General features: G+C 35.4%; 4 protein-coding genes across 9 annotated transcripts in view; 2 read left to right on the forward strand and 2 right to left on the reverse strand.

The window, feature by feature from the left end:
• The window catches only part of LOC128238246 (uncharacterized), a 29878-nt gene extending 7511 nt beyond the window's left edge, over positions 1 to 22367 (reverse strand). The window contains exons 1-9 of one of the 3 annotated variants that reach the window (XM_052953943.1): positions 22125 to 22367; positions 8063 to 9451; positions 6908 to 7210; positions 6481 to 6577; positions 5852 to 5960; positions 3623 to 3872; positions 3126 to 3308; positions 1734 to 1819; positions 327 to 578 (exon numbers count right to left, since the gene is read on the reverse strand). In XM_052953943.1, coding sequence (XP_052809903.1) covers positions 327 to 578; positions 1734 to 1819; positions 3126 to 3308; positions 3623 to 3872; positions 5852 to 5960; positions 6481 to 6577; positions 6908 to 7210; positions 8063 to 9428 — 2646 coding nt within the window. In that variant the 5' untranslated portion in view covers positions 9429 to 9451; positions 22125 to 22367. The other 2 variants (XM_052953945.1, XM_052953944.1) reach the window with 2 other exon arrangements.
• LOC128237959 (uncharacterized) lies at positions 12647 to 13045 on the reverse strand. Its single transcript, XM_052953535.1, has one exon. The coding sequence runs from the start codon at positions 13013 to 13015 to the stop codon at positions 12647 to 12649; it is 369 nt and encodes a 122-aa protein (XP_052809495.1). The 5' UTR covers positions 13016 to 13045.
• LOC128238247 (PRELI domain-containing protein 2-like) lies at positions 14297 to 20669 on the forward strand. Of its 2 annotated transcripts, none has more exons than XM_052953948.1 (6): positions 14297 to 14360; positions 14600 to 14657; positions 15820 to 15893; positions 16722 to 16882; positions 19466 to 19571; positions 19879 to 20669. In XM_052953948.1, the coding sequence occupies exons 1-6, from the start codon at positions 14349 to 14351 to the stop codon at positions 19954 to 19956; spliced, it is 489 nt and encodes a 162-aa protein (XP_052809908.1). In that variant the 5' UTR covers positions 14297 to 14348; the 3' UTR covers positions 19957 to 20669. The 2 variants fall into 2 exon arrangements, with proteins under 2 accessions (XP_052809908.1, XP_052809907.1); XM_052953947.1 differs by having other exon boundaries at positions 14354 to 14482.
• Positions 22368 to 26023: 3656 nt separating the features above from the next.
• Positions 26024 to 27954, forward strand: part of LOC128238429 (brefeldin A-inhibited guanine nucleotide-exchange protein 3-like) — a 45502-nt gene continuing 43571 nt past the window's right edge. For all 3 annotated transcript variants that reach the window (XM_052954344.1, XM_052954346.1, XM_052954347.1), the window contains exons 1-2: positions 26024 to 26130; positions 26886 to 26979. In XM_052954344.1, the coding sequence (XP_052810304.1) occupies positions 26895 to 26979 (85 nt within the window). In that variant the 5' untranslated portion in view covers positions 26024 to 26130; positions 26886 to 26894. The remainder of the gene's footprint in view (positions 26131 to 26885; positions 26980 to 27954) is intronic.

Raw genomic sequence — 27954 nt, forward strand, 5'->3', positions numbered from 1 at the left:
CGAATTAGACATTGGCCTATGAACAAGGTCAGTACATGAAAAGTTAATCTTGCTTTTATATGGCAAGGTATTTTAAATTGCCTCTGAACATACAAAATACCACCCATACTCGACAACCTACACTTTTATGTCCTTATATTCAGCATTCTATTGTGAATAAACACTAAGTGCAACCTTGGACTTAGAGGTAGGGACACGGGTCTTGCACGCGACACGTCATCTAGGTATGTCGAACACAAGGACAAATGGACAGATGGACTGTGCGATTTTAATATGCCTACTCTTGGAGGCACAAAAACATTCAATTATACATAATACAGCCTTACCCAGCCCCCTTGGCCAACAATCCAATCGGCAAATCGATCTTCTATGAAGCGTAGACTGTTCTCTTTAATTGACAATGCCAGAGAACCACCAGCGCCCGCCGCTTGGATGGCGGTTTTCGTGAATCTGAACACAGCCGCAATCTGCGCCCAGCCATCTTCCTTACCCACCGTGTCTTCGATCACATCTTGGAAATGTTTGTAGGTTACAATCCCAGAGATGCGTATAGCTGCTTGGCGTGCATTAGAGGCCATCTGAAAGTGGGATCAAAAATTGATTACAGTTATCACAAAAGAATATATTGTAAAACACTTATCATTGAGTAGCATTCCTTCTTTGGACAAAGCTACAAATTATGTGCTTTCAAACAGGCAGACATTTTAGTATAATTACACCTCAACTTCCATTCCTTAAATGAACTGCCTTTTGGCAATTGGGGTTATCACGCAACATCTTCCAATTTTACATTTAAAAATGATTTCAAGTGGGTGATCTTTTCCTGCGTTATTGTGACATCATTTGATAAAACGTTTCTATTTACAGAATTGGTAAGAAAAGATTACTGAAGGTTTTCTTAAATAAAATGAGGTATCTTTTTAACAATTCTTGAATGAAATAATGCACTATTGGTGTAAATATAAGTAATGAATTGTGGGATTGATGTCATTTTCGTGGGTATGAGCGCAATTGGGCTGGTCAAAGTACGCATTGAGTCCGACTCCACACACTTTGACCAGCCAAGTTGTTTTCATACCCCGATAATGCCATCAATCTCGCAATTCATACCATAAATGAATATAATAACACAGAGAAAAAGGAATTTTGTAATACATGAGGAACATGGTTTCATGCCTAGTTTAAGACTGTTACAACAGAAACACTACATTAATGTTTGCTTGCATCAATAGGATCATGAGGATGGCTATCAATCTTAATTGCTAGTATTCCCAAATGTGGAAGACTAAGTACCTGTAAATATTTTTATATATTCTTGGTATAACAGCACAACAAGTGAGTGCAAGATCTCATCCATTTCCCTTTGTTATTGGAACATCATTTGAATTTTTTTAGCAATAGTCTCTCATGTACATATTGTCATTATGAACATATGTACCAAGTGTCATATTAATATATTGAACATTATATGATGTAGTCCAAGATTTGCATGATGCAATCATGCTGACAAACATGAAGACTATGACAATACCCTAATTTTTTCTACCAAAAACAGACAAGCTAGAATTGTCTACGTTTTCTCCAGTAAGGTCAAATCTTATTCCACAGTCTGATTTTGCAATATAAAAGTACCAAGACAAAAACAATTGCCCTTTGTTAATAAAATTAAGCTTTGACCCTATTCTTTCCTGATCTTATATAAATCCTTAATCCATCCTAAGACCTAAACTGACCCCATCATCTAATCTATCAGCAAAGGCCCGGAGTTCATCTCGAATCTCCTGCTCTAAGGGTGTCAGGGTGGACTTTTCCATGGTATCTGAAAATAATTAAGTTCATTAATAATACATTGTTTTATGGCAGAGCAAGAATGTTTTAATATTCTCGTCATCACATGCCTTTCTTAAACCCATCTGACTAAGACTTGGCATTGGCAAAGAAAGAGAAAAGTGTTTAAAACAACCATATATTATTTATTTCTGCACACCAACCACACTTTTCTTTAACATGCATAATTATGGGAATCTAAATTAATAGTATTATTCTCGGATCTGACAGAGACTCCTTCACATTTTACAGGATCAATCATTTAATTTGATTTCATAAACAAAATAATTAATTTAAAAAATAATGGTACATTTGTGATTACTGGAGCGTGGCCAGTTTTCACCCCAGGGGCATAATTTGAACAACATCGGTACAGGACCACTATATGATGCTACATACCAAATATCAAGGGTCTTGGCCAAAAAGATTTCCCTTTTTACCATTATGCAAAACAGGTGACTTCCATCTAGCATGGTCAATTTTCACCCAATGAGGTTAATTTGAACAATATTGGTAGAGGACCACTAGACAATGTTACACATCAAATATCTAAGACCTAGGCCTTACAGTACATGACAGGAAGATTTTCCATTTGGTTACCAAGGCAACCAGAGTTCTACATTGAATTTATTTTGTTGAACAAATCTGAAAGGGCACCAACCAAGGATCATCTCAGTGAAGTTTCATCAAAATTGTCCCAAGCTTTAGGAGGAGATGTTCTTTAAAAGAGTTGCTGACTACAGACTACGCTGGTGGACACTGGACACCGGACATAGACCAATCACAATAGCTCACCTTGAGCACTTAGTGCCAAGTGAGGTAAAAATGTCAAAGAAATTGCTGTATTTTGCTGATTTAATTATTTCCAGCTTGAAATTACAAAAATTCTGTTTAAATAAGTACCTGCAAGTTGAGATTTGGTGTTAAGTAAACTAACCCAATTTCCACCAACAGTTGCCAAAATAAAATTATGTGAGCGAGTCCCTTAATGTCTGAATTTAATTTTTTCGCAATATCGGTGCTTGCTAATTTTTGACAGGCCAAGAGCACACAAATCAATTATGATACTAAAACTATTTCAATGAACAAGCCTCAAACACCTGTCAGGCCTAAAACGGGTGTGATTGGTCTGGTGGCAAAGGCCTGCATCCCAACCAAGTGGTGGTGGGTTTGAGTTCCACCAGGAGCACATTTTGGCCTCCCAAAAGACACAATTACGGATTTCTATCTTGAGTTTCATATCAGCTTACAGCTGTAGAAGACCTATATAATCAAGCTTGATAGAAATTACTACCCACCTGACTCGGAGACCATTTTCTGCTCTTCCTCAGGAGAGGGCTTTCTTCGTGGGCTTACGCACGGACTTTTGATGTCCCGTTCAATTAAAAAATTGTCACCGATGTGGGCGAGACGTTCTGCGATCTTGCCGTACAGGTCTTCATCATCTTCCATCTCAACACTTATGTCTGGACCCTCTGGAACTGTAACAAAAGTACTAATCATTTTAATGTTCCTTCCATGTATTTAACATCAGGAAAGATAGATGGTTTCAAGTTTGTTTTTGTTGTAAAATTTATGGCATCAATTGAGAATCTCTGCAAGCCAAGCCACTGTGCCAGTGCTGCCAACCCAAAAACCCATTTTTGGGACCATCTGGTGTCTAGCCCTTTTAACCCCAGGAAAGGTTGGCAGGGAGGGAATCTAACTGAACAATGTTCTTTTACTATTATGAGGATAAAAAACCTTAACCAATATCAATAGGGCAATTAGCATGTTATGGTGATAAAAAATAGACCTGGTCCATCGGTATCCAAGTCCATGTCCATGTGGCTATGTGTGTCACAGTCCCGCACCAATCGATCTCCATTCTGCCCTCGGAAACGACGCTCAGTGATTTCCATTTGTTTTCTGTAGTCGAACGATTTGTTCCTTGGTAAAACATCATCTTCTGTCGTATCATAGTAAATTCGATCAATCATATTGCCCTCTGGATCTATGATATCAAGATGGCTGGAATGGCGTTTTATCTCGTCTTCTGCTGTCACCTACATTTAAAATACATATACCTTTTTTTATCATTTTGTCTTTTGGCACATTCAAATTCCTAAACTGAAAACCATGAGAAATACCTTTTTATGCCCCCCCCCCCACCTCACCCCCTGAAGGCCAGCATATATTAATCCGACCATCTGTTTGCAAGTCAATCCCTACAGTTTCCTATCAATAACTTGCAAATGCTTAGACACAGGGATCTCAAACTTGGTAGAAAGGTTGGTCATGACCAGTTGATGAACCCTATTCAATTTGACATCAGTTGGTGGAATGACAAGGTAAAGGTGACTCTGAGATAAACATCTACTTCTGATCAATATCTGAAGAACACATGGGCCCAGGGACCTAAAACAGCAGGTTGGTCTAACCAGCACATGACCCCCTGATGATTTTGAAATAAGTAAAAACTGAAAAGGTCAATAGCATTGACCTTAGAACCTCATATAGGGCTCTAAAAAATGGTTTGGTTAGGGTGACATGCTTTTCAAAAACAGGTAGGGTTATGTAGGCTCTATTTTATTATTATTATTATTTATTAAGTATTATATAAGAATGCTATTGTCATCATTGGAGAAACAGTAGGGTCGGCACCTATTTCGTAGGTAGGGTCGGGTAACAGAAACCAAATGTTGTTCTTTTAGGCCTAGGCAGATTGAACACTACTAGCAGACAACCCCTATTGAAAATGATCACCAAGATTTCAATTTAAAACATGATAAATCCATTTGCCAATATCTATCACTTTAAGTTATTCAGTGTTCTAGGCATTTTATTTGTTCATTCTCTTCAACATTAAAGCTTATTTTTGTCATAACATTTTTTTCTCATATTTTTTTGAATGCACCAAAAATATCTTTAATATAACATTAAGTGTTCAAATACATACATGTTAAATAATGCCCAAAAACCTCATTTAAAAGACAAATTAACATCCACTCCATCTTGAATTGACTTATCATTTTCATGTTCATACTAAGCTCTTTAAAAATGTTAGCATTCAATATATACAAACTGCATGGGAAGGTCGTCATGAAAATATGTTTAAGGGACTGTACACCAGATTGGCACCAAAAAAAGTTTTTCTGTAACGGTTTTACTCTTTGATATCATAATTGTAAAAAAAATACCAAAATGTAAAAAAAAACGAATCGGACTCCAGGTTTGAACCGATGTCGTCAAAATTGCAGTCCAGTGTTGTATCCACTGTGCTACAAAGGCTTACTCTAAATGGTTGGAATATTTAAGCTATATATCTAACTTGGTAATATCACATGATAACATCGACTAGCCAATCGGGCAAAAGGAAAGAAATCTATTAGGTAGACATACCTAGTAATCTTTTTTAATGGAAAAATACCAAAAAAAACTGCGAACAATAAATTGATTGAAAACTATGTTGTACTTCAGTCAGTAAGTTTCAATGCATTGTACACATCGATACCAAGTTTGTCAGTTTTCGACAATTTTCTCTCTTTTTTTCACTATTTCATCATACAGAGTACAGCCCCTTTAAAAACTAAGACTATCTGTCAGTTTCAAGTTGGCCCAACTATTTATAGTTATCTATCTATCAAGGCCTTTTGGGGCCATTTGTCATGTTCCTGTGACAGTGTGTGATTTTCCTAACCTTACAAAGGGGCATAACTTATAGTAGAACGTCAAGGATGATAGGAACACACATTATATGGCATATTATTCCTATTACACACCAGGGGGCTGCTTCAATAAAGGATTTTAGTCATAATTTCAATAATCTTAAATCTGTATAAACATCACAAATGGCAACACATTGATTTTTTTTCCTAAACTTTGTGTTCATTTTTAATACCGTATTATACATGTACATTATGACACACTTTTTTTACCCCAGAATTTTGAAAAAATAATTGCCAGCGTACTATCTATACTATTCTTTAATAACAATTATTTATAAAGACAAAAAGCTCAATGGAAATAACACATATCATCAAACCTGTGTTGTATGTATTTCGCTTATACCCGCTCCTGGCTGCCTTCGTCTTATGTTCGTAGTTGAAAATCCGCCCTCGTAAGTGTTAATTCTGTTCTCTTCTGGATTATAACTGAAAAAGATTTGAATATATATAATTATCTAAATATTTTTCAAATTAGTCTGAGAATCTTAGGCCCAAGTGTACTCTAGTTATTAATCAGAAAACATTTTTGTATTCAAGGTCACTGTGACAGTGACATTTGACCTCAAAATCAAGAGGGGTCATCTAATGGTCACAACCAACATCACTACCAAGTTTAAAGACTGTAGGCCCAAGAATACTGGAGTAATCGATATGACAAGCTTTTTGCATTCAATGTCAGTACGACCATGACCTTTGACCAACTGACCTAAAAACCAATAGGGGCCATCTGCTGATATTGACCAACCTCCCTGCTAAATTAGTATCAAGCTAATTTTACAGCCAAATTAATATCAAGCTAATTTTATTTATCAAGCAGAAAAGGTTTTGTCTACAGCAACATAAGTAATGCATTATCATGATTATGCGAATGTTGCGTAACCAACATATATCCTATTTCATTCCTATTCCTATGTTTTTATCATGCAACGCCCAAAAGCCTACATACCCGCCACTTGTGCCTGGTAATGATACCATCTGACTGTAGTCACCATGTGGTCCATCATTGTCGTTGTTGCTATGTGGGAACTGCTGTGACTTCGAACCTATAACCATCATAAATGATCATTACATAAATCATCCATGCATGAGTATAAATATTAGGTCAGTCTCTTGCAGTAATTCAGTCTACACCGATATTCTTACTGTACTGTTTTTCTCCCCAATTCCATATATATTTCAGATCTGTTATATTTGAGATAAATAGATGCCTTTGACACCATATTAAAACATTTATATTTTATTATGTTGGCTCGTCACAACAAATATTAAACAATTGACAGGATCTATGCTACTTTTGAATATAACAATACCATTTCTCAAAGTATAAATTTGAAACACTATTGTGTATTTTTAATTCCAGCATGGCTCCATACCTTTCACTTTATTTCTCGAGGTCAGACTTCGTAATCGTCCCATGAATCCCCCGTGTGAACTTTCCCGAACACGCAAATGAGCATCATAGTGCCGATTTTTAGAAGGATCCTGGTGATCGATGACATCAATGCTTTCCATCGTGTTTTCAGTTCTCAACACGGTTTTACGATCCTTTCCGGAATGTGTCTGGTGTATGTGTTTGTCAGTATGTATGTGTCGCTCTTCCATAACATTGTTACCGGCAAACTCATGGACATCAAAACCGTCTGATTCGAACATATCAGCCTCATCTTCAGCTCTGTCTGAAAAATTCATCACAACCAATAGAACCTCGTAACGCACAAGTTATTGATATGAAACATTCGGCCAGCTTCTGTAGCTGGTATAAACCACTTTTGCGGCCTTACAAGTTTGTATTTCTGTCCAAAAATCTTCTTTCTGTATATTTATTTTCATTTTTTAGCATTTTTATCCATTTCAAGCTACAACTGGATCAAAATGTCACAATCAGAAAGGTCAATGCCCCATTCCCAACCTGTTGGAAAAATAACTGGCAAAACTTATTATATAAATACATATATATATATAAACAACTATTTTCTTAAGATTAATCAGTGGTAAACAGCATACCGTATATTCTTTAATGCATACATTACATTTTGATCAAGACAAGAAATGCCACAATCTAACGAAACCATTAGTTCAATGATTGACTGTAAAATATGACTCATAAGAAAGCATTTTTCCATATTACAAACAGTTCCAAGGTTATGTTAAGTAATTTGTAACTTAAGATGTTCAGTTCCAACTTTTTTTTCTATTTTTAGAAACGATGACCTTGACCATGACCCTTAGGGCCACAAATGCAATCCCACTAAGGTCCCCATAAACTTTTCCTTAAACCAAGTTTAATCACAATATGTCAAGCCATGTACAAGTTTAAAATATTCAGTTCCAACCATTTTTCTATTTTTGGTACCAGTGACTGTGACTTTAACCCTAAGGGACCCAAAAAATATCCCATGAAAAGTCGCCATAAACTCTTCCAACATCCAAGTTTGGTCACAATATGTGAAAACCTAGTTAACAACAAAAAAAACCTGTAGCTTTTAAAAAGCAGATTTACACTGTAGCAAAATAGTTCATGTTTTTACCATCATCTGCATCTTTTTCCTCCATTTGCCTTCGATGCTTCTGTTTTGGAGAATGGTCAACTTCGTCATTCTCCAATTCATCAGGACTGGCCTTTGGTTTTTTCAACCTTAAAATAGTTGAAATTTGGTGTCTTGCTTTTTTAAACATCGACTTTTTCTTTCGACCATGGGCATCAGGCTTTTTAACACTGTCCGTATCACTATCCGAGCAGTCTTTGTGTCTTAGGGACAAGGATGTAGGTTTTCTGTTTTTGAATTTTTTCGGTCGAACCACAGGCTGGTTGCTGGAATCAGACGATGGGTCATTAGATTGACTTTGAGAAAAAGGAAGTTTGTCTACTTTGTCACCTCTATGTATTAGACTGGTAACTGAATCGGGACCATGTTTATGACTGGAGTCACTTTTTGATTCTTTTTTAAGGTTGCTAGAATCTAGATTATTATCTGTACTAGAAGTATAGGAGCTAAATATAGAATCTGGCTTTGACTCTTCTGTAGATCTTTCATCTTCCCTGGCTCCAAAGAACGCTGTAACGTGTTCTTTCAAACCTTCATTAGATTTATGACTTCCTGCACGTGATTTTTCTGATGTCCTTTCTCCAGTGTAAGGCACTGATTGATACACATAAACGTCCTCTTTAGAGCTTCTATTTGAGCCCTTTTCTGAAGGTGTGTGGGGCGTGCCGGGAGGCGGGGGTGGGGTAGGGCGAACCTTTTTACCGTACCTATCCCCAAAATTAACATAATCATCCTCTGTACCTGCATACGGTGCAGATTTGGATTTCTCATGTTTAATTGAAACTTTATTTCGTATTTTACCAGCATACATACTTTCAATGTTAGCAATTTCATCATGTGGTAGACTTTCTGCTCTCTTTAATTCAGTATCGCTTTCATCAGCAAAAGGAATAGAGTCTTCGCGCAATAAACTACTCTTTGATGCCATATACCCAGAACTTCCACCACTTGGTGTAGTTGTCTCTGTAACATCGACTTCCACCACTCTCTGGTATTTATGCGATGTCTGCACATCCTGTTGCCTCAGTTGGTTTTGTAGAAACTCCTCAAGTATTCTTGCAGTTTCGTTACGAACATCGCTTTTAGTTAGCTGCTTTCTTCTACGCCTTCTTTGTCTCGAGTCTTGTTTCCAAAAATGCTCTAATTTTTCTCGCTTTTTACTTGTGCTTAATATTGATGGATCGGGTGTATCCAATGACGACTGTCTTTCCTTTTCATTTGAATCCTGAGCTGTGCCTTTTTCATGTTTAATTTTTTGTCTTAATTTACTAAACTCCTGTTCTTTTAAAAGGCTATCCATGATGCTGGTAGTCGTGTCAACGTCTGCATCAGTTTTTGTATCTGCCATTGTTTGTATTTGATTTGCTTCCCCTGTAAATAGACAAAGCAATACATTAATAATAAATAGTCTATTTATGATTTACTTCATTAGAACAGAGCAAAACACATTATGTTTTATACTTGGTATCCATATATATATCTATATACACATATATATGCATACTGGTATGTATAAAAAAATATCCATAAAACTTCCAAAATAATGACAATAAAGTCTATGCAATGATAGTGTTTTTTCCAACATTTTTGGAATTGAGCCGGGGCTGGTTTATCAAAATTTAAAATTTGGAACTTTATTTTTACAAGAGAAAAGCATAATAATATATAATATTTAAGCATTTGGAATGGGGCATTATGACCACCACTACCACTTGCTGGTAATATATTTTGAAGGCAAAAGCAGGGCTTCCGTTAAAGGAAGTTTGGAAGTATATTACTCCCTAGATATGGGCTAAAACTTCCAAAATTGATTCCTTGGAAGTACAAAAAATTCCATAATTTTGAAGAAAATATAATTACTTTTATGGTCACAATTTCAAAAAATCGTGAAGTTAAATGAATTATTACAATATAAATCTGTAAATTTGGGAAATTATAGTTGTAAATTATTTTTTTTATTTATTATTATTGTATATAATTAATTTATTTTAACATACTTATTGAAAAAATAGTGAATCTTTTTTCATTGAAACTTAAACTTCCACATGCCAGTTATATTCTTCCAATATTTGATGGACAGGAAGTTCATACTTCCAGTTTCAATTTCTTAATGGAAGCCCTGCAAAAGTTAATAATTTGTAATAAAATTAATCATGATTATAAATGTAAGTTTAAGTTAAGGCTTCCATAACCCTTATTATAGCTTTTTTTAAATGTTCACATTATCGAGAATATAATTCTGACATTGATGTGTCATTAAAAGGCCTAAAAAAATACATTTGCTTCCGGTTACCAGACTCTACCAACGAGGCGAGTGGGACAGACATCTGGGACTTGACCAGGTTATACGGATACATGGTCTTAATCCTCACGGGCATCCACTAGTACCTCCTAACCATATGGACCGGACGTATGCAAACAGTTCCTGTAGTCTCATGTTTTCGCTTACACTCTCACTTAGTACCTGGAATACCCCTTGAATATGCTCTGCATACATTTGAACTTAAACATCAGATTCAACTATATAAATACTTAATCATAGTGAATGAGTCTATTAAAGATCTGAAAAACAAATTAAAAATAAATGAAATAAAATATAGGTTAATAAATTACTTTTTTCCAGTATGAAATGACTATCTAAAGGGTACGAAATGACCAAGGGTACAAAGTGACTAAGGTATGAAATGACTGCAAATCAATTTTACTACGGTACTTGGAACGAGGTTGTGGCATTTTGGCTTTACACATACGGTATACCTATAAACTGGTGGGGCTCTGTATGTAGTCCACCTAAAGGGCTGGCAACAAGTCTTAAGACCATTCTATGACTATGGCACACTGGAGAGAGATACCGGGTACATAAGATTTGCAGGCCTTCAAGCAGCCACTAACAAAAAAGTAGGAAAAAAGTAGGAGGTTTTCTGACAGAAAAGAAGGAAATAGTAGGAATATTTTTTTACAAAAAAAGTAGGAAAAGTAGGAATATTTTTGGTTAAATATGTATTTATTAATAGCTATTAACTTACCTAGAGGAGATGTTTTTAATGCAAAATCATACCATTCTATATGCCACATTGAATATTTTAGTGAATGATGCATGGTCGGTTTCTGTTGCTGAACTGTGTGGGTGAAAAGATGATGCACATCAAAGTGGAACATGTTGCCACACCTTTCAACAACAGAAACCAACCAGTTTGACATCTTTTGTTCATTTTCTGCAAATAAAACTTGCACAAAGATCAAACTTTAATATTTTTGTGGACTTTATTTTTAAAAAAGTAGGAATAGTAGTAGTTTTTTAGAAAAAAGTAGGAAAAAGTAGGAAGCTGTTAAAAAAAGTAGGAAAAAGTAGGAACGCTGGAAGGCCTGGATTTGTCAACATAATAAAAACAAAGATCCAACAAAAATTGGAGAAGCTTTATATGTCTTATTCTCAAAATCATGCAAAATCCATCAAAGTTCATGTTTTTTACCCAGAAAAACAGGTGAGACTCAGCACCATTAGGGTACAATGTGAATAAGGGTATTAGATGAACAAGTTCCCCAAGTGATAACTTTGATAGTTTCCATATGTAAAGTGACCTAAACGCAAAACTTAACCAACGCCTCCGACGACGACAATCAAGTGACGACAATAGCACATTGTTTATTTAAAAAATCAGACAAGCTAAGAATCACTAAATGCTCTTTATCGTAGCTAGCTCTGTATACAGACTCTCAAATTTATTCAAAACTATTGGTTACTTGTCCGACTGGATATATGGCAACTTTTGTAGATAAAACGCATAAAATACATTGCTTAAGTAGCGACTCCAGTCTGCCAGTCAAAAAAATGGTCAAAAGTCTCGATGACGGCCATTTAGGTGGACTACAGGAGCACGGTGCCACTAAGACAACATACACCGAGGAGCCTCAGCATGTATAAAGTTACCACCAACTTACCCTGAAAACTCGAAACATACATGACATACTCGGATAGGGTACCGGATGTTTCGTCACCTTACCATTTCGTCTACCTTATTTTATAGTACAAAATGGGTAGTTGTTTCGTCAACATATTTTTACAGTTCGTCAACCTTATTATAAGTAGCAATTAATGCAACTATTATGTCCAATTTATTAGGTGTGAGCAAACACCAATTTAGGAAGAAAGGAATAATTTAGTAGACCATTTTATTGAATATTTTACCTTCTGATGTGTATGTTGACATGCGTAGTGTGTGAAATCGTTTATTACTCAAAACCGTGTTTTTGCATATTTTTTATTTAAAGTAGCATTGTTAATAAATGAAGAAATCTTGGTGTTTAAAACTATTTAATAAATATAAACAGGATAGCATATATATTTTTAACTCAACAATCTCGAAAGTTAACAGTTATTTATGCAACTTTAATAAACACAATATTTGACACATCATTTACACAACAATCACAATATATTTATTTATGTGACATACATGACTATGCATTTTTTTTTCACTTACAGTCAGATTATATGAAATTCATTGGCATATATATGACAAAGTCAATAATGAAAAATAAATGGGCATGAGTTAGATTCTGATTTTAATTCTTCATGTCACCGTCGTGTACGTCGTCAGAAGGAGTCGTTGGTCCCAGTCCCGCAATGTTGCTGATCCTCCGAAGTAGTTGGGTGGTGGTGAGCTCGTCCTCCTCGTAGCGGTCCCAAGCGTCGAAGAGTCGTCCATGAATTGAAGCAAACTTCTTACGTTGGATGCGGGTCAGCAGATGTTCGCTGACCAGGCGGATCTGCAGGTCGACCGTCTCGGATTCATCGCGGAGGAGGGGGACCAAGACATAGAACCCAAGGTTTGCTCTACCAGCTTTGGTATTGATGCGGCGATGCCACCCCTCGACGTCGTTGTTTGTTCTTATGTGTTCTCGGAACACAGACCAGTTCTCTGGTCGCCACATGGAACCGTTGATCCAGGTCCGCTCCACGTACTGACGAGCTTCCGGCCACCTCGCTTGCTGCCACCCTCTACGACCTCGAAAGTCACCGGTAAATCAGTGGGAACCTCTTTGTCTAGGGGCCTGTCCGGTAGCGACTCATCCAGTGGATGATGGGGTCGATCGAAGCTCCTGTTCGAGATGTCAAACGTCCGGCCTTCCAGGATACCATCAGCGGCGTTGGTGCTGATGGTGTCGCCGGCTACTTCGTCGGCGGCGGCTACTGTGTTGGCTTCGTCATCTGCTCCTTCTTCGGCTACTTCGTCAGCGTCATCGTCTGCTACTTCGTCGGCTGCTCTGATGACAAACGTTGTAGACAGCAGGCGTATCGGCGATGCACTGATGTTCATAGCCGGAAGAGTTATATCTATCGATGCCGTAGAATTGGACTGATCGTCGGTGGGTTATAGAGGCCATGATTGGTGACAAAACAAGATCGAACATTGCTTTTAAGCAATCTGACTTATTGACATCCATCACTAAGATGGCAAACTGATAGAAACGTACAAACACACGCCGATGTCTCATTAGCACTATCACATTAAAGCCCACACACACGCTGACACGTGCGATTAATTGGGTCATCAACTGTTTAAGCTAATTGGTTTCGCATAAATGTGTGAAATAGTTCTTAACAATTAAGTTGACGAAACCGCTAATAGGTGTGACGAAACATCTTGGCAATTTACTATATAGAACAAGTGTGACGAACTGGAGAGTTGACGAAACCTCCGTAATTCCTCGGATACACCCAAGCTTACGTATGTCAACAGTCATTATACATGAACTGACCTGGTCCAATAGTTGTAATGGACAGATTTTTTAATTTATTGATGGCAAATCTTTTTAGAGATTAGAACAATTCCGTTTTGAATGTCTATTTTTTCAGACTTAAATTGACAATACACATACGAAGTGTTACATCGTTGCAAGCCAAAATTCCTAATAAATGATCACTGACATTGAGAAGAATGTTTACAAATTTATCATTTATATTTTGTATCACTTACGTGTAGGTCCGTGTTTGTTTCATGGTGCAATGAATAGAATATTAAAATAATTTGCCCTTAAACATGAGGAAGTAATTAAACAGCTTAAAATACTTCAGTATACCTAGAAATTAACTCACCCGTAAACTGACTTCCCAGAGCTGAGGTCACCACCGAGGTAGCTAATTTCTTTGGGTTCAAAAGAATGTAACCAGTCAAAAAACAAGGGGAGTAATTATAATTTCATCTCAATCAAACAAAGGCTTTAATATTTTGTTAACAAAAAGCGTCCAGAGGTAGTAAAATGGATGAAAAATTATGTAAGTATCTTTATTGCCAGTTTTCCACATATGTGTGAACGTTCGAGATGGTGGTCACGATTGACGTTGAGCATGTTTATAAATATCCACTCAACATGGTGGCAAATGCGCATTTTACAAAAGTAGGAATAAGAGTTTTGTAAAAGTTTTTGCATATGATGAAATGTTGTTTTTTTATATTTGAGGTCTAAGGTCTATTTGTGACATGACCGTTCACAGCCTTTTCAATGTGTTTTCAGTATCCATCAGCGAAAGAAAAGTTTGTCAGAAAGATAGAGGTTCAAGATGCAAAGGAAGGTGAGATTAAGGATTCAACTATATAGATTAAATACTACTCATTTCTTCATTGAATGATTAATATGAACAAGTGCTTCTGGTTAAGTTTTATTGTAAAGTTTGTATCCTGTTTTTTAAAAGATTTCATCGAGATCATATTTTACATCAACTTAATTTTAATTAAGGAACAAATGAATAAACTTGCCATGTCATCATACTAAAACATGTTATTTATAATGCACCAGTCAATTGTAACCACGCCCCCCCCACCCACCCCCAAGGTCCGGGGATATACCGGGGAAAGCAGGGAAATGGGCTTTGTTATAACCTTCCAGGTGGCCCCGCAGTGCCGGGTGAATGCGGTGGTTTTGTCTTCACGCCAAAAATAGCGGGGAATGGGCCTTTCCTAGGGTCCCTTGGAATTTGGCGGGGATTTTACCAGCAGTTCGCACCCTTGGGGCCAGTATTTTACCCTGGCTTGGCTGGATCTAAAGTCAAAGTTCCCGCTATTTCTCTGACCAGAGGGGGCCGTGGTTACAATTGACTGGTGCATAAATCTTTCGATTATATCATACAACAGCAGTCATTATGGTGTTATTCAATGGGGTGGAGGACTTAGTGAACCACTTCCCAAGTGTACCATTTCAGGACCAAGTGAACCACATATACATTTCAGTAGTGGCTATTGTGTAACAATACGGAATAAAAATTTAACTTAAGTATTATAAGGCCAAAAATAAAATTTGTTTGTTTAGGGTAACCTTCCCAAAATTTCTAGGTAGGGTAGGTAGGGATTTTTTTTAATTTTTTTTATTATTTTTTTTTTCAAAATCTGTCGCAAGTTCAGAGTGTTTTCTTGCACATGGCAGTCTTTCTTACATTACTGTCATTGCCTGACATTGTTTTATAATATTAACAATAAATCTGATTAAAATCTGCATTTATCTGCCCTTCGTAACTCTCTTTTCACTAACGAATATTATTTTTGCTCAGAAACGAAAAAAAATAGTTAGGGTCGGCGCATTTTTATAGGTAGGGTCGGGTTACCCGAAACTGACATTTTTTTTTTAGGCCTAATACGAAGTGAAGTCAATGACGTTTGACTATTCTGAAAACCAACCATGTCAAGATGATTAAAATAAGGTTCTTCTGGATAACAAATGTATTCTTCTCCTTTTTTCAGATCATGTGCGAGGTGTTTCCTACAAGCGATCAGTGGCATATTGTGACAATGTCATCCCAGGGTTTTTACGAACCGTAAGAACATTTTATATAAGCTTCTATTATTTTGTTGTTAGCTTAGTATAGTAGTTGAATCATAACTAAAGAACTTTTCAAGATGTTTACTATACGTCTAGTACACTTGTTATAATTGAGGTATATAATAATACACACATTTATAACAATGTATTACTCATCACTCCTGCTGTGAATTTTGTTGAGTAATCCCATAGGAGGGTGAGATTTGTTTAGTAGTATAGTAGTCCACCTCTCACCCAAGAGGTTGTTGGTTCGATCCCCACTAGGGGTGTTTCTCACGACCTCTAAAAACGAACACTAGTACTGGTTTTTACCCAGCAAACAGACTCAAGTGTGATTCCATGACCTGCCATATTTAGTCACAATTCAGTAATAACGAAATTAGTATAAACTAAGCTTTGACCTTGACCAACTGAGGCAAATGGACATGTGCCATAGTGATGGCACCTGCTTGTTGTAGTTATATGAATACCCCATGCTGTGGGTTTTATCCTTCCAAGTTATATATGAATATTTCTTATATTTAATACACCATTATTAAAACTTGCCTTTTGGATGATCAAGCCCATGATCTTCCACTTCATGCTTGCCATTTTATCTGTTTTAACTCGCCATGCTATTTAAAATACAGAATTTGAGCAAGCATGGGAAGCATTTCACCAGTGCAGGGCTTTCAGCTTTATTCTAATTTGACATGAGACATACTGTTTAATTTGTTTCTTTTTAGAAAAAAAGTTTCCTTGCATATGACTGATTATTGTAAGTATAACTCAATCTAATATTTTCTCATTCTGAACACTTGTAAGAGCATTTGAAATGTTACAGATTCGGGTCCTGAATGAGAGTGCCATACTTCTAGAGGAAGAGTCCTGGTTTGACAAACGTCAGAATCAACTCAGCCTGACGAGCAGAAACTTGACTTGGGCAAACTATGCAAGATTGTATGAGAAGTCGAAATTCCGACAGCATGATTCAAATCCAAACTGGTGTGTAAAGTACAAAATTCATTTACATCCCTCCCTCCCTCCTTTAGACGGAACTCATTTTCAATAGGGCTGTAACGATTTATCGGTGCATCGTGAAATCGCGATTCAATATTCTGTATCGTATCGCAATGTAAAAAATTGTGTGTATCGCGCATCGTTAGATTCGTTATGTCGACTTAAGATTTGTATGCTTAAAACACTTTCCAAACATGTTTGCACGATCTGGTCAATTTGTTAACTTTCATTTTTAACTGTCAGAACAGCGAAAGCCACTTCAGCCGCATTTTCGCAAACACCAGGTAGAGCTAGCAAAATACGTTACAACTAGTTATCTTACTTATCTACATTGTGTGTTTTTTTCAAACTAAAATGAAAAATGAAAATAAAATTATTATAAAATTTGCAATTTAATTTTCTTTTTTAAATTTGATTTACAAAAGATATGAAAACAACTGGAATCTGCGAGCTAGCTGTATGGGAAAATGCGGCTGAAGTGGCTTTAGCTGTTTTGACAGTTTTTAGTCGTCTGCAAAGTAAAGAATGGCGGAAGGAAATACTACCGGTAGTAAAGAGAAACCCTCTAGAAATGCGCCGGCAAAATAGAAGTCCAAAGCTTGGGAGAACTTTGGTTTTTGCAAAGTCAGCCAATAAACTAGTTATTTGTAAATTGTGTCTGGTAAAATTAAATATAATGGAAACACTACCAGGGTTAGACACTAACATTTTTCACAAGGTAGTCCCTCGGACTACTGGATCTAAAATCCAGGTAGTCCAGCAAAAATTCTGATAGTCCAAAAAAAATGCAAGCCTGCAATGGATTTCTTCAGTGTTTTGTTAGACTTCTCCATAAAAACATCGTCAGAACAACCCTTTGATTGATCATGTTTCTTATCTGTCTCAATCTTAAATTTTCCACATTCTTCAAAACAATGTTTGGCCTTCAATTTTAAAACCTTAAAAAGTCTAAAAACCATGCTAAAATACCCCAGAATAAAAATCTAAAAAACATGCTAAAATACCCCATAATCACTGTCACTTTCAGGAAAATGGTGCAATAAATCAATTGACACCTCGACCGAGATCGTTGCTAAGTTACGGCACAAATGGCTATTTGATAATTGATATTGGCATCCTACTATTCAGAAGTCTTTGTTAATCTATTAAAACGACATACAATAATGCTTTAAAAAATATGATGAAATTAATTCCCAAAATGTTATACAATTAATTGGGAGTATATAAAGATAAGAATTGTTATTGGCCCTCACTTCAATGTATAAAATGTTACGACCTTTTGGCGCGAAAATTAACGCACACAATTTCTGCCGTCGTCTGCACTTACACTGAATTAGACATTTTTGAGCAGTATGATTATTTTTTTAAGCTGCTCTTCTAAATGCCAGTTAAAATATTTCACAAGCCATACATAATGTTCCTTCTGTTTGCTTTATCAAAACACTGACATTTGACAATACTCTAAACGATAAATAAATAACCATGACGTATTTTCAGAAAATCTAAAAATAGTAACAACCATCAAGTTTTTGCTAACATCGTATCTATCATTGTTTCTGACCGAAAATGCAAGGGATCTAGAAATTCTACCTCATTTTAAACCCAAATCTACCTCGCTGACACTGGCAGACTTTCACGTGTCTGACGATTAAAACACACTGGTACAGTGCAAAATGGTTTTTCCCTTTCTAAATAAAGACATTCTACAGACTGGTTTTAATATTGATCGAAAGGCTATACGAATTGCGCGCGAAACTCGCGTAACAGTCCAGGTTGTCCAGAACTGCTTGGCCATCTTTGGCAAACTTTAGAATGAACACTTACCAGAGATACTCGGCTTAGTTTTTTTTAAATTTTAGCAACACGTTTTACGCGAGTTTTAACGTAATAAATATTTTATGCTCAATTACCTGATGTCATATTTACTTTTTCTAGTAGTCCGACGGACTATTGACTTAAAATTTCTTGTAGTCTGAGCACAAAACTGGTAGTCTCGGACTACCGGACTACCGTTAGTGTTGAACCCTGACTACAAACACGACCATGCATCTTCGCCGATGCAAAATTATAAAAAAAATAAAAATATAGTGTTGGTAAGGATATGCTCAACAATTTACAAAATAGGCAAACAAAAAGGTCCTACATAAAAATATATAAGCGTATCGTGATATATCGTGAATCGCGTACTCCGTATCGTGATATGTATGGTATCGTGAATTGAGTGACGATACACAGCCCTAATTTTCAACCGGTATCATGATCAACAAATGATATTTAAATGATATTGAGGGTCTGTTTTTAAATGATATTGAGGGTCTGTATATCAAATATTGTAAAAAATCCAGTTTCTGTATACCCTCTTGAGTTCAGAGTACTGTTGATATAACTCTTGTCAATACCACATACCTTTATTTTATTATTTTTCTTCATAATATTACTGCTTTAAATACCAGTGTCTAAAGACTAGTTATATAAAGAAAATTTTAATACTATATGTTTATTTTAACAAAACAAATCTCAATGGTTACATATAGCTGCATGATCAATATTACAATATTTGTTCTTCAGGACAGTGTTTGAACAGCATGGCTCCATTGATATCCATGGTATTGGTCCATTAGGGCGAGTTATTGAAATGTTCGCGCAAAGGTTTCTTCACTTGGGTGTCAAGAGGGTAAGAAACACACATAACTGTGCCAGCTGTCAAATTCTGATCTACACTAGAGCTTCACCTTGTTAAAAGTGTTGATGCCAAGCGCAAGAGTGCTTGTTCGTTTCAAAATTGTTTTTAACAGATGAAAAAAAGCTTTCTTGTCTGACCATTGACAATGTAACACAATGGTCATCTTTCATTAAAATTGAAAGATTAATAGCTGTATTGCATACCTTTTTCAACCATGTATTAATTTCTTTTAGTGAACGGTGATGTGATTTATTTTATTTGTATTAAATCTTAAATTCATTTTTTTTTTCTTTTTCAGGGCTTTATGATCATGGAAGACCTTTTAAAAGAAAGAAGTGGAAATGGAACTCATAACATGTCTAACATGTGTTCTTGAAGGACAGCTTCATCTCGTCAAACTCAGTATTTGATGGAGTCTTTCAACATTCCTGTAGTTTTCAAACCCCAAACTTCACCATCATAAAACAATCTCATTAGAAATAAAGATCAAAATGTGTCAATTCTTTTGACTTCAATGATTTTGCAATAAATCATAATTGGTACTTTTCATATAAATTTTGCAATGATAGGTTATTGTTTAAGGTTTGAAATGAGTGAAATAGGTGAGGCTGTGCAATATTAGTACACAACAATAACATTAAATTGTTAATTTGTAGTGATGTCTTAAGTCACTTTATTGATAGTGGTTTTGTCAGGATGTGTATGTAAGGATTATATTCAAGAAGTAGGAGCAACCTACAGATATCAAAATGTTCCTTAATTGTTTTGCATCCAATATTTATTTTGATACACCAGAGAAAAGTATTCTTTAATTCTATTCATCCAAGTTTAATTGCATTTATGTTTTTACTTTCAGCCTGTTTAAGTGAAATTTTGTCTCTTGTCAACAGGATGATAAATGGTTGATTTCTTGTGCAATAAGTTGTGGCCTATTGGCTTCATAAATACCTGCATTTATTGAGTGGTAATTTAGGAGTAATATATCATTGAGTGTTTTCGGTGCTACTGTATGGAAATGGTATTTGACATGCATATTTGTCTTGCATTTTATATGTGTTTACTTGAACTGTTGTATTTAAATAAAGATGATAAAATTCTAGTCCATTTATCTTGTGTGTATTTAAATATTTATTGAAAGTCAACTACCAGGATGATTGATATGGAATCCTGGTAGTATGCAATCATTGTCATTCAGTAGAGCTAACTTTAGGTGTGCATGTCTGCCTTTTGATCAAACATATGTATTATTAAGGAAAGGCAATTTGGCAGATTTAGCATGATAATTCCCTGATGTGCATCCCTTATTTATTGCACTGGTGAAACAACAGGGGTCCAATTTCCTATATATGTGTTAAATGGATCAGGGCCATTTATATTTGACACTTACAGAGAAGATAATCTTATTTTCTACCTATACGTATACAATTATCCAAGGCAAATGTATTTATTAATTTGACCATTGGGATATAAAATTATAAACAAAAGTAATAACCGTTTTAATAAGCTATATAACTTTAACTAATTTTCAATCCACTTTAAATACATTTTAGTATAATTCTCATTTTGAATTACTGTAAAAATGATTTTATAATTATTTGAAAAAGTAAACAGAAATATTAGATCATTTCTATAAATAAACCTTCAGAACTGCACAGCAGTACACTGCTGAAATCTGATAGACAGCAGACGACAATACGGATTAAGATCAATACCCAGAAGTTGTGTACTACACACGGATTGGGGGAAGGGAGGGTGGGGTTCACTTACAGAAGGCCTAAATTAGGCCTTTAATAGTTCGGTTGTTAATAAGCCTACCTTAAGGTGTTGTTTTCAAACAAATGTCGAGATATTGTCCTGGTCTCGTCCGCATGAAAAAACTTGAATCTCGGGCTTGACACAAAAGACATTGAAATAAAATTTGGTACACATTTTTCAGAGGCAAACTGCACTTGTATAGCAAGACCAATCACTCCGACTTTAATAATATCCTTTTTTTGGATGAGAAAAACACTCTAGTCATACACTAACAATCGCACCGCGATGTTGTTGGTACATGTACATGTGTGCGCAAACATACACACTTTTGAATTTCATTGATAATTATATGAACAAAATATATTCAGGACTAGTAGTGGAACGAAGTTGAAACAAAACTGCATCCAGCAATTACCCTTATAGGACGCATCTTTGGACATGCGCCACATCTACAGGAACGATACGTACATGAGTTAAATATGGGTGGGAAGTGGGGGGTTCTCCCGCATTTTCCCCTTAAAAAATGGTGTTTAGTTTTAGTATTAAATTGTGTATTAAGGGGTAAGTTATTACATTTCTTTCTCGATAGTGACATAAAACAGTTACCCTACCCCCCCCCCCCCAAAAAAAAAAAAAAAATAATAAGTAAAAAATCGCTGAAGAACTGTTAAATTATGTCGACATTATTGGATCGTGGAATTTCTGAAAGCTTTTAAAACGGAAACGCTAATTAACGATACCAATGAACAATATTAATTAAGATATCTATGCAATTAAAAAAGAACGTACCTTCTAAAAGTTACCGTCGAATATATTACTTCTTATGAACGCTGCTCCTACAAACTCCGTGTAACTCCAGATATCTGGTTTTTGAACACTGATACGTATTTCTGTAATAAGTATTATAAAAAATATCTTTACTTCGTTAGTAATATGATGTAGGAGGAAGGACAATGTATATAAATAATGTCCATTGTTTCATTATCTTATCAGCTATTATAGTCACTCAAAACTATACAACCGATTATTAAGTCTTTGAACAATAATGTATACAATGCGTTACATGAATCATATATCATTTGGAAATATACCAAAGTTTAACTTCAATCAATAAATGCTTATATAAGAATTATTAATATAAAAATGGGAATTCCCAATGCATAGTCTACAAGGATATTTCCAAACTTTATGCTGTGGGTTTTTTCGAGGTATTATCTTGGCATCGTTGTGTGAACATTAGTGGCGTCGTGCAAGAACACTGACGTTGACCATTCGTCGAAACCTGATCAGATTTCAAGACGTCTTACGTACATATTTGGTATTCGTACGCTTGTTAAAGTCCTTGACAGTTAAACTGTATTGTATCTCAAGCTAAATCTTTTAAGTTTTTACTATACCCACTAATCAATAAAGTGTTCAAATTAAAAAAAAATAAAAAATATATATAACATCTGTGATAAACTGTATCAATTGGATAACGTATCCAAGTTTATCGTTTGGTGAGGTTGCACGTGCAAGCAATTGATTGGTCAACAGTCATTATTGGATAAATAATATAAATATTGACCAATCAATAAAGATTTCAACCAACTTCAACCAAACCTTAGAATAAACCGGTTTCAGACAATGGGCTTTTGTAATACGTAGAGTCATGTGATGTTTAAATTATGTAATGCAAGACCGACAATCAAATTAAAATAAGCCAGCTTCTACGGTTAAACGTGAGTGCCTAAGGTTCTTGTGCAGTCGGTACCCTAAAGATGTATGATAGGTACCGACTGCACAAAAACCTTAAGCACTCACGTTTAACCTGAGCGCCTTCCGTTGGTTGAGGTACGTTTTTTTTTTCATTTTGAAACTGTTGAAGCTAGCTTGGTATTTTATACATTTCATACATGTTACCAAATGTTTCAAAAAAGCAACAACAGAGCTCGTAATTCCACCCTAAATGTAACAAAGAATCTACATCTGTACTTATAAAGAAATTGCTAAAATACTTCCACGTGCCGACAAAGTGGCTCAACAATGACGAAAAGTTGGATAACTTTAATAATGTTTCCTATACTCTGCTATCAACTTATATACATGTAGGTTCAACTAGCGGATCCAGGTGTGTGGGGGGGGGGGGCGGGGGGTCTTAAATCGTCCAAATTTACTTTTTATTTCAATTTAGAAGAAAAAAGTAATAAAATACGCCCAAAATGCACCATTTTGAACGGACTAGAAATTTTCTTCTGGAACTACCCCCAAACGCCCCTGCCAACGATTTCAAAAAATAATTTTCGGTTCGGAGGGAGGAGCGCAAGTTAAAAGGTTACGCCCCTAAGTTGCATCCCCTCTTAATCGTCAAATTCTGGATCCGCCCATGGGTTCCAACATATTATTTTGTAAGTTTTATATCCTGAAAAGGTTTAGAGTAAGTAAATGTAAAAAATATACCGAAAACATATTACAAATTAGTTTTGTTCGAGCTTTGAAAGATTGCAAAATGTATGTTAGCTAGGTTATGTTTACTCCGCCTACCTCATTCAGTATGCATGGTAAGGCTCTGGCCTTTTTGATACCGGTTTGCTATGCATGTGTGCAGTAGTGAACTATTAATCAGTCAACATGAACCATCCTTGGGGCTTGTCTAATTATAAACCTCTACGGGTCCGCCTGCTTACTTTATACATGTATGCAAGAACACTACGCAAAACTGATCATTTTACGCCCGTTTTCAGTTGAAATTAAGGCCAAAATTACAAACTGCACTTACTTATTATGTCAGTGGTGAGGTTTCCGCTAGGCTAAAACTGGCCCGAGCCTACACATCGTTCTTCCCATGTAAAGAAAAACCGAAATCTACCCCTTAATTATATCTTTTGTGAACTTTTATGTGAATTTCTTTAGATAAACGTCAACATGCGCTATAAGCCAGACTACTATTATAGAGTATTAAAAAACGAACGCGGATGTACCCGCACCCAATAGAATGATGCCTGCATATCAATATTTTTTCGAGCTAAGCCCCTGTATAAATTGTTTATTCAAGCATTTCTTTTATACATGTATAAACAGGGGCGTAGCCAGCGTTACGTACTTACGCATGTGCGTAACATCATTTCAAAAATGAAAAAAATAATTATGGCCAAAAATGGCATCAAAGTTGAGGGCTAAGCTAGAAATTGATATCAGAATAAAAGGAAGATCAGCTAAAGATAGTTAAAGCCTAAATAAATCACTTGGTAACTACAAAGTCGGCCGCCTCGAACCTATACAACTCTCTTAATACACCCCAGAGGAAGTTAGAAAATTAAATTTCTGATTGTCATTATTCTACATTCACACGCCTTACAAATTAAAGTTCATTTAAGAAATGAATTGCGGGGTTGATGTCATTATCGGAGATATGAACGCAATTGGGCTGGTCTAAGTGTGTGGAGTCCGAAGGACTCCACGCGTACTTTGAGCCCAATCTACCTTCCAACTTTACCGTGTAATACTCATAGAATATTATGTAATGCCATGTTCAATCTCTTCTTCAAAGGAGGAAATAAAGAATTATCTATCTATCTATCTTAAAGGGCAAAAATTATCCTAAAATATATGTAGGAAGTAAGTTGATCTATTGAAAGACTAATTCGTGAGAACTGTTTAACCATATTTTCCCTATATAACTTTATGGGCACTTTTGCTACATCGGATTTCTCCAAAGTTGGCAATGAAAGAAAAAATGCATCATCCTATATTGTGGCCCTTTAATATGTTATTTAAATCTGTTTCGATAATGGTGTTACTATACGTGTTGTTTTATAAAATAAAACTCTTATTATATTGAATGTAATGTTTTTTATTATACTTGGTTAATACTGTTATATAAATGTTATTACATGCTCGTGCTTCAATGTTCATACTCATTTCAGTAAGTTATTACGAAATACCCCCGTCATTTACATTTCTCACATAACTCTGTCGTTATGTTATTTTTGTTAAGAATGACACTTAATTAATGAGTCCTAAGTTTGTTTGTTTAATTAATGACACTTGAACCCCGTAATAGTGCCTTTAACACCTTTTCCCGAATATGTAAAAATATATTGTCTGCGCAACCGCTGTGTTTTCCCTATACTGTATGTTTGTATTGGCTGCGTTAATCGCTGGGTTTTATACCGACCCATTTTAGGGTAGGGAAACCACTGGCACCGGATTTTCAAACTCAAACATTTTTTTTTTAAAAATTAAAAAAAATCTTATAATTGCTTTTTAAAAATTATAATACCGAATATGTAAAAAAATATTGTAAAATATTATTATTTTTTTCAAATATGCACTTTGTACTGTATAATATAGTATATTATACAGTACAAAGTGCATATTTGAAAAAAAATATTTTTCAATATTTTTTTACATATTCGGTATTATAATTTTTAGTAAGCAATTATAAGATTTTTTTTATTTAAAAAAAAATGTTTGAGTTTGAAAATCCGGTGCCAGTGAGGGAAACCATGATTTCAATACATTATTTTAGCTTAAGTTGTGCTCAAGCTTGAAGATAACGTCAAATCCTGGAGCAACTGACTTGTACAATTTTATTTAGCATAAAAAGTGAAGTGGTGCGAAACCACAAATGGTTCGAAATACACTGGGTACACCGGCTTTTAATGTTTCCCCATGATGTGAGCGACTATTATTTGTCACCAGCAATGTGACAAGCGGCTTGACAGGTCTGCCTCCGCAACATTTTCCAATATTTTTAGAAACGCCAACATATGTGTAAAAATATGGCGAACATTTGGGAAAATAAACTGTAAAGGTAATATCTTTTAATTAAATTAAATAAGATTTAAGCGACCTTTCATTTCATTTCTAAATACTTCATCCAGAAAAGATGTTTGACTCTTATGGACGTTCTGCCTGCTTTAGGTACATGTATTAAACTATTTTATCTGATTTGTTAAAAAGCTTATTTTATATGGTTATAATGCACCAGTCAATTGTCACCACGCCCCCCTAGTCCACCTAAATGGCCATCAATGAGTCTTTTGACGATTTTTAGACTATGGCAGACTCGGGACAGGGATACACATGAAATGTCAAAATAATAAAAAAATATCCCTGATCGCTCATTATTGTAGCTACACGGCCCCCCACCAGGTCCGGGGCTACACCAGGGATAGTCCAAATAATTGTACATCGACTTATTTTTTGACGATTTGATATGGCAAATCCTTCACGTACAAATTGTTTTGTACCAAAAGTGGGTAGTAATTCTGATCGGGATTCGGGGTTAAAGCATATTGCGTCCATAGAATATCATAAAAACAAGAAATATTACTAGATAATGTTATTTTATATTAGTTCCGTACACAAAAAATAAATATCCAGTTTGATGGGGTTTTCTTGATTTCATTCTGTCAAAACATAACGCAAGGCTGCAGTTCACAGTTTTACAACAATAATGAAAACCAGTGAGTGTGACTCTAATTAACTATAATTTTTGTACTGAACATACATGTAACATTAAGTGGAATCGAACAATTCTTTTTATACATTTCAATACATTTTCAGATCTCTACAATGGAGGATTTACTTCGACTTCTTATCAAAGATGCTCAAGCTCCGAAGTTTCAGCCAGTTCGAGTTTCAGCACAAAATGCTCTTGGTTTATTGCTTTTACATATCATAAAAACATTGTCATATCCTTTGCTATTTATTGTCAACTGGTATGTAAATACACATTGTTACTGGAACAATGGTTTATATGTCCGTTTTTAAAGGCCGGGGTGCATGACCCTGAAATATCCTACCGGACAGCAATTAAGCCTATATGGCAGAGGAGGCATGGTTAATTGGGTTTGTGAGGTCTGTGCTGGTCAGCAGTTGTGATTGTAAACATTCACATGGCTCGGGGTGTTATATGATTCTGATAGAGTGGTACAGAAGAATTTGTCCATTGGTTTCTAGTAGTTCCACGTATTGTGTTATAATAAGCCATTTGATAGTATATACATTGTATCACCCCAGATGATGGATGTTTCCCACCCTATGACATACTCATACTATGATAGTAAACCTGTAGTTAACAGGAATTTGTAGTGAAATTCACTTGGCTGTTAGAGGGTCATGAACTTTCAAGATCTGTCAATCAGCATTGCTGGTAAACTTAAATTTGTTTGACAGTTATGATTTTTTTAATTTGAAAGTAGTAATTATAACTGTTTGAGAGACTTGTATATTTGAAAAATGTACTGGCAGTCTGTACTAGCAGACAGCTCGGTGAGGTCAAGTGAAGTGGCCATTTTTCTAAGTGTCTGCCTTTTATACTATTACCCCGGCCTTTAAAGTGAATATTTTGCATAAAAGTCAAGTCAACATTTTTTTTTTTTGTCGGATGTTGTATGTACTATTCAAAGATAAACATAAGCTATTTAAATTAATGTCATAAGAAATTGAATTCAATGAATGCCCTTCAAAATTAATTTTTAAGGCTTTTTTTAAAAAGGATTTTATTTTTTGGACCTCTAAATCAAAATGAAACAGAATCATGTGATATTACTAAAAAAAGGAAACAGATCAATGTGATCTTACAAACTAATTGTAAAGTGTAAAATTTATAAAATATTTTGAGCTTCTTTTT

The sequence above is a fragment of the Mya arenaria genome, chromosome 6 (genome assembly GCF_026914265.1).
Source record: "Mya arenaria isolate MELC-2E11 chromosome 6, ASM2691426v1".
Lineage (NCBI taxonomy): Eukaryota > Metazoa > Mollusca > Bivalvia > Myida > Myidae > Mya > Mya arenaria.

Bases quoted from the DNA above. Each gene is read 5' to 3' on its own strand.
- LOC128237959 (XM_052953535.1), bottom strand. From the start codon at position 13,015: ATGTGGCGACCAGAGAACTGGTCTGTGTTCCGAGAACACATAAGAACA.
- LOC128238247 (XM_052953947.1), top strand. From the start codon at position 14,408: ATGGTGGTCACGATTGACGTTGAGCATGTTTATAAATATCCACTCAAC. The intron at 14,658-15,819 runs GTGAGATTAAGG...TCCTTTTTTCAG, and splicing joins GGTTCAAGATGCAAAGGAAG to ATCATGTGCGAGGTGTTTCC. The intron at 15,894-16,721 runs GTAAGAACATTT...GAAATGTTACAG, and splicing joins TCCCAGGGTTTTTACGAACC to ATTCGGGTCCTGAATGAGAG.